Source organism: Halyomorpha halys, unplaced genomic scaffold (assembly GCF_000696795.3).
Source record: "Halyomorpha halys isolate HHAL.00 unplaced genomic scaffold, Hhal_1.1 Scaffold683.1, whole genome shotgun sequence".
Taxonomy (NCBI): Eukaryota; Metazoa; Arthropoda; class Insecta; order Hemiptera; family Pentatomidae; genus Halyomorpha; species Halyomorpha halys.
Window position 1 is genome coordinate 44,650 of NW_027108384.1, and position 7,573 is coordinate 52,222.

A 7,573-nucleotide genomic window follows, 5' to 3' on the forward strand; every position below is an offset into this window, starting at 1 on the left:
TATATATATTTATACTGACGATTAGACTGACAATATAACTTAAAAATAAAAGGGATTCGGGTAGAGTAATGACACACAGCTACTGAATAACTAACTTTATTATCAGACTTCTCTGGTATATATAAGGACAGGTTGTTGATAAACTTAAAGGTACTTAATCCTAATAGTACAAGATTTTTATTATTATTTACAGGCTATATATACAGCTAACTCCCTCCCTCCAGTTCCTTCGTATGGAGGAACTAAAATAAACAAAAGATAACTGAACTGATACACTTTTGACCTATAGAAAAATACACTTTGCACTCACAGTACAGAAAAGAAAACGAAACATTGTAACTTAACCTAGAACGTAACCTATATATACAATTACAAATAAAATTTCTAGCTGTGAGATGGTTCAAGTTGAGCACTGCCGTCCGGCTCGCTCTGAGGCATTATGTGAGGCACTCTAAGTTCCTCAATGTGTACCGTGCGTGAGCGAAATGGGTAGTTTACGTCCCTGACCGTGTATAAATTATTCTCCCGGATCGTTACGACTTTGTACGAACTCTCTCCCGCAATCAGAAACGAGTTCGTACTCGACTTCCTTTATTCTTATCCCCCTTTTTTTATCTGTTGTTATTTGCTTTTTCATTAATTGTCTAAATCCATTTATTATTCTTATTTAATTTTTCATTTACTTTGTCCATTAATGTTTACATCATTTAAGTTTTTGTATCTTTTTTAGTCCTGATGAAGCTCTGCAACGTGGGGTGAAACACTGGCTTAATATAAATATTTTAATCACTATTTGAGTTTTTCTTTTACCACACCCAGACAGACTATCTTCCTTTTATTATTACACACGATCTTTTATTATTAATCAGCGATCTTCCAATATTTTTTTATATTTCTTAGTTGAAATACACATATATAGTTTACTTATAATAATCAGATATTTTATCATAATGTATTAAATCTTTTGCAGGATTTGGAAAGCTATATCCTGGACTTGATTCCAACTTTACCTCAGTTAGATGGACTTGAGAAATCCTTTCATAGTTTTTACGTTTGTACTGCTGTAAGAAAATTTTTATTCTTCCTGGATCCTATGAGGACAGGAAAGATTAGAATCCAAGACATTCTGGCCTGTAGCTTTCTTGATGATCTTTTGGAAGTATGTTTCAGTATTTTATTATCATTATTTAAGTAGACATATTAGCTTGATTTGTATGTGATATGTATTATAACAAAATTATATAACTGCGAAACAGGGTTTTAAAAATATGTTTTTATTATTTAATGAAATATTCTATGTACAATAAATTATATTGTAAACTGAACAAATATGGTCAGTATTTTTTATTTTTATTTCTTTGTTGCTCAAGGATTCACTTATTGAAATTTTATGCAATATCCAAGATACATTTCTGGGGCTGCTGCAAAATAAATATTGACTGATCCAGGTGGATATGAAACCCGTAACATATTGAACCAGTCATTCTTGGACCCTCACCCCACGTGGCCATCATGGCCTCTACTAAACATATTAAGTTTAAATGAAGTGTTAGTGACTAGGCTTAGCAGGTTCAATGTTACTCGAAAATGGGAAAAAAAAATTCTCTACTAAGATAAAAGTCATTCTTCCAATACCACTTAATTTCAGTTTAATTATTAATAGCTGGTGGGTTTGGTTGAATTATTTTTTTATAATTAATAAACTATTCATTTTACTAAGTACTGAAATAAATTTAACTAAAAATTAATATTTAAATTAATTTAATCAAAAATTAATATTAAAATAAATATCGGAATAAATTTAAGCACAAACACTGGCCTAGATCAGTAGTGCCCTCTAAAATTACATTATGAGTGTCCCCCTCTCTCTCCCAAAAAATGAATTTTATTAAAAACTAGATTTAACGAAAGGAATTTGTAATAAATTATTGCTCTATATTTTAATGTAGACTATACTGGAATATATATAATATAGACTATAGAATATAGTATTTACAAATTATTTATTTCTCAACTTTGACTATGATTCTTGTTTAATGAGGGAGATTTGGACACAATATTTTTAAACATAATGAGAACTATCAGCAACCTTTTAAATTTTAATTTTTTGAAATTTAATTATCATAAGCCATATGTAGTCAAGGAAGTTGAAGCATCACCTTCAACCAACCTCGGAACTGCAGCAGTGCCAATTCAAATCTGGCCTTAGGGGTAGACTTTTATTTTGTGGCAGTACCACGTAGTGAACATTTGACTCTTCCCCCTTCCACCATGATTAGAATAGGTTGGTAACTTAAGATTACTTCCCCCCCCCTCTGTATGTAAGCATTGGCCAGGTAGGGGGTAGTGAAAAATACCACCAGTTGGAATATGTATGACACTTGCAACCATTTATGTAACAACTAGGTTTTCTTGGCAATCAATAAAATCTATTGTTAGACTTTTTTCATGGAAAGTAGCTTAAATTCTATAATAAAAAATCTTTTATCGTCTGTTTTTTACTGTTATAAAATGTATCAATTATCTATGCCATTATCAATTTAAATGTCTGAATTTTATTTTTACATGTGTTTATATAGCTTTATTTTCATTTTACCATTGTGAATTTGGATTCACATCAGATTTAATTACTAATTAATTTAATTATTTCTCAGCTTAGAGATGGAAATCTTCCTAAAGATCTACAAGATGCTAATTGGTTTTCTGCACCCTCAGCCTTAAGAGTATATGGCCAGTACCTTAATCTAGATAAAGATCACAATGGGATGTTAAGTAAAAATGAGCTTGCTGGGTAATTCTGTTTATTACTTTTTTTTTAATCGGTGAAAAGAAAAATATATAACTGCGATTTTAATTCAGATTAAATTTTGTCATAGATTCTTGGCTAAAATTTAAATGGATTTTCTTAGAAGTGTTTGATTTGATTTATTTCAGTCACATTTATTTTTCTTATGGCTTGTTGACATCAACTCAAATAAGTAATTTGTTATTTCATTTCACAAAGTTAATTATATATATATTATAGCATTTCCAAGTCAAATGTAACTTTTTCTATATCAATTGAAACCTTTTCCATTTCAAATTTAACTTTTTCAATTTCAATTGTAACCCTACAGACTGGACTTATTTCATAAAAGTTATCTTTTGTTATTCTAAAATAACTATGTTAATTTCAATAATGGATATTCAAGTAATTTTAATTTTAATTTTAGTGTATTCATCTGGATTTATCTTCCATATGGGGATTGTTTAATAGGTTTTCAACAGTCCTGATTCTATTTGTCAGACTTTTGATCACGCATGTGTAATTTGGTTTATTTTTACTGTCGGATTTACACATCCGGATGCTGTAAAATTTTTATGTGGTGATATCATTTTAACTCCCCCTCAAAATTCAAGACACTGTGACTTACACATCATATGTTTCGCCATAACCTGGTTACACTCACAACTTCTAACTACACTTTGCTGGCCAGCGTTGGATGGAACGGTTGCACCTGAATCGAATGAGAGTTGCTGTGATAACCATTTGCACTGACTCAGTGAACTCGGAGGGGGTTGGATGACAGCAGTGCAGCAGTAAGAAGACAGCATAGATAGCTTCGGTGAAACTCCTCCTCAGATAAGCATTTGTGTGTTTGTTCATTTGAGACTCAAAGCATTCTATTTATCTCTTAAATCTCTCCCTTCAGGTATTTGTATTGTTCTATAAAAAATTATGCATGTAATACAGCATGTGCATGCTTATCCAAAAATGTAAATTATGAAATCAGCTTCAGTACCCATGGAAACATTATAAGCATTTATTGAAATGTGCAAGCACAATCCAAAATTAGATTGGAATTTGAAAATAGTATCTTTGAAAACCAGATTAACAATGCCTATACCATATCAAATTTCTATTGTTATGTTAATTCGAAATTTTTATTCTCAATAAAAAGTCTGATAAAATCAGAAATCCTGAAAGCTAAATAAATGATCCCTATATTAATAAAAATTCCAAAAGTAATAATAAATTGAAGTGTGTATGCACGATCAATAATCAGATTAAAAAATAATAGAATCAGGACCTTTAAAAGCCTAAAAAAAAATGTCTATTATATATATATATTTTCTTTCTGTGTGTCTTATTTGTATACATTATACATTGATTTGTATCCTCTATTATGATGTTTGACATAAGTGTATATCACTTTATTTATTTTGACAGGCCCCGATGCCGAATTTGATCTCAATAGAAACTGAATCAATAAAGAAAGCTATTAAATCTACCTCTTTTGATACATCGCCAGGGCCGGATGGTGTATTAATCCGGACGATAAATTTCTTTGATATAGCTCATATAATTAAGAGAATTACGGAGATAATGTTGAAGGTGGCATATGTACCAGAACCATTTAGGCGGGGGCGCACGATTTTGATGTATAAAGGCAAAGGAAATGTGAATAATATATCATCCTGGAGGCCGATTACGATATATTCTATCTTGCACCGAATCATTGAGAAGGTGCTTGACTGTGAACATAGGAAACAGGTCACCTTCCACAGAAATCAAAGGGGTTTTATAAAGGGCCTTCCAAGAACGCAAGTCAGCCCGAGAATTATCGATGCGATTTTGAAGGATGCAAAAAGTAAGAAAAGTAATTGTGTGGTATTTCTCGACGTTATTAGTGCTTTTGACAATGTTGGCCATGCTCATATTGTGAGCTCACTGAAGGCAAGGGGTGTGTCACGGATCTTATTTCAGCTCTCCTTACTACAAACAACATCAAAATAAATGTAGGTGCCCACTCAACAAACCAAATCAGAGCAAAGTGTGGAGTACCTCAAGGCGGCCTCTTGTTGTCTTCGCTATTCAACCTGGCCTTAGACCATCTATACTGTGACCTGTGTGAGCAAAACTTTGTAAGTAAATATGGATATAAGTTCAATAGTGACTAAGGTTGTGTGGTCCTCTTAGGGTTCGTGGATGACAGGTGGTTGCAGCGTGCGACAGGGTTGCTGCGGAAAGAGTCATTGATTGCGTACAGAGGACGTTCAAAGAAATCGGTGTGGCATTGAATCCTCAAAAGAGTGGGCATCATCATAAATAAAGGAGAACTGGAATCGATGAAGCTCTCCCTCGAGAACAGAGATAGCATCCAAACAATGAAAGAAGGCGACACTATAAAATATTTAAGATGCATATTCTCGGGAGAGCTACAGTTCAACAAGGATTCAGTGACAAAGTTGAATAAGAATCTGGATAAGCTCGTCACCTCGTGCTTGCTTAAGCCCAAGCAGAAGGTCAACATTGTCAACCAATATGTGTTCCTGGGTCTTACATACCCTCTTCAAACTGCTCCCCTCACGTCCTGAAATCCTGGCAGCTCGATGGCATCGACACAATGATTCGCAGAAGTGTTAAACCATTATAGGGCTCCCTGCGAACACCTCCACAGCGATGTATGTTCTGAGGAGGTACCGAGGTCTAAGCTTGATCCTCGGCCAATGGGAGGCTCCCTTACGACACTGGTCCATTGCTCAGCGGCTCTCAAATGTACCCGATGCTCTGTTCCAGTCCACTTTCGATTGTTCAGCCGAGATTGCTGAATGTGCCAATAGATTGGGCGTTGATCAGGGGGCATCGGAGTGTGAAAGTTCTACGACAGTCGCTATGTGAAAATGCGTTCAAGGAATGGGCTAATTGGAGTATGCCATTTCAAAGAGACCTCGAGAGCAAATAAGTTTATATACAATAAACAAATACTTATGGACTCTGAACGGTCCAATGCCCTGAAATTGAATTTAAATTATGCACCCCTACGTGGAGTCCCAGGTGTCAACGGACAGGACAGGATAGAGAAGTTGGGTCCCTCTGTCGCAAATGCAACAGAGAGCCGGAAACACCAGCACATGTGCTGGGAAAATGCCCCAACAACTCCCTCATGACACGCCGACATCATAGAGTGAAGTACGAGTTAATGAAGCTCATAAAAGAAAGAGATTTTGCCTGCTTTGACGAGGTCTACTGTGTAGATACGGATGGATCCACAAGAAATGCGGATATAGTTGCTTTTCCTAAGAAGGGGAAGTTGGCAATCATTCTAGATCCCACCATGAGATATGAAAATAACGACCTGGACCAGGCAAATAAGATAGATAGGAAAAAGAAGGAAATCTATGATAAATGCATCCCTTTCCTCAAGGAGAAGTTCCGTGAGGGCTTCGAAGAACGAGACTTCAACGTGAGAGGCCTCTGGTTTGAACCCCATGGAACGATTCCCAGCACAACTAGGAGCTTCATGGAGGAACTCGGGGTCGATGTCCAAGACATGGCTAGGATAACAGAGAATATAATACTCAACTCCCTGAGAATCATCCACCACCACATGCATGGAAATTAATGAGTAAGTGAGTTATCCAGAGGAGGGATGGTATGCATACATCTCATATCTTGTTTGTTGTTTTATTTATTACTTTATTATTTTTATATTTCTAATGTTTGTTATATAGGGGAATTTGCCGATCAAATGAAATAAAAATTGTGAAATGGAAAAGAAAGAAAAAAAAGGAATAAATTGAAAAACTTGTATTTGGTGTGTAGACTGGTATTAATTGTAAAATAAAAATAAAAGAAAACTGGGAAAAAAAAAATGTTTTCTATTTTATTATATCATATAAAAACATGTAATTTATATATGTCTGATAACGGATTGATTAGTATGATGTCTATGTATGTAGCAACCCGATGTATTTGTGCAGAATTGAATGAATAAAGCATTTCTTTCTCTTAGTATCATTTCTCCACTTAATGTACTCCCATTTCTGTGGTGTATGATTCCGCAGGTAAGCCTTCAATTCTTCTTTCTTTCTGTGGACCAATTCTTGGACTTCTTCATTCCAGTATTTGGTGTATTTGAGTCTAGTGTTTATTTTCTTCATTCCACATATAGACCTTGCTGATTCAAGTATGCTATCTTTCATATACTTCCAGACATGCCTTGTATTCTTGTCTTTTATCAACTGCATCAAGGGCTCTCACATTTATCTTTTCGTATGCCTTAATTTTTATGCTTCTAGGCTTCATGATCTATGTGTCCGTGACTAATAGCAAATGATCTATGTCTATTTCAGCATCTCTGATCATCTTAATGTCTGTGAACCAGTGTCTAATATCACGATCATACACAAAATAGTCAATAATACTATTTCATTCCTGTGCTGAGAAGGTAATTTTGTTAATTTTCTTTTGGGGAAAAAAGAAGTTACCTATAAGCATGTTATTTTCAATGCAAAAATCAGTCAATCGCTGACCATTTTCATTCTTTGTTCTTTCTCCACCATACTTTCCCATAACTCCATGTGTATCTCTATAGTCCCATCCCATTCTTGCATTGAAGTCTCCATAGCAGATAATTTTCCTATTCATACTTTTGAATGTGCTTGTTATCCTTTCTAGGTCAGAGTAAAATTGTTCTTTTTCTATTACAGAGGAATCTTAAGTAGGGGCATAAATTTGTATTGAAGTGATTTTACCAGGAGCCAAATGGAAATTGGTTGTTATTATTCTGGGCGAGCAGCTTCCCAGTCC

General features: G+C 34.6%; 1 protein-coding gene across 2 annotated transcripts in view; it reads left to right on the forward strand.

Moving 5' to 3' along the window:
* Positions 1-7,573, forward strand: part of LOC106685343 (serine/threonine-protein phosphatase 2A regulatory subunit B'' subunit gamma) — a 50,429-nt gene that overhangs the window by 29,186 nt on the left and 13,670 nt on the right. For both annotated transcript variants that reach the window (XM_067046691.1, XM_014427946.3), the window contains 2 exons: positions 971-1,159; positions 2,655-2,791. In XM_067046691.1, coding sequence (XP_066902792.1) covers positions 971-1,159; positions 2,655-2,791 — 326 coding nt within the window. The remainder of the gene's footprint in view (positions 1-970; positions 1,160-2,654; positions 2,792-7,573) is intronic.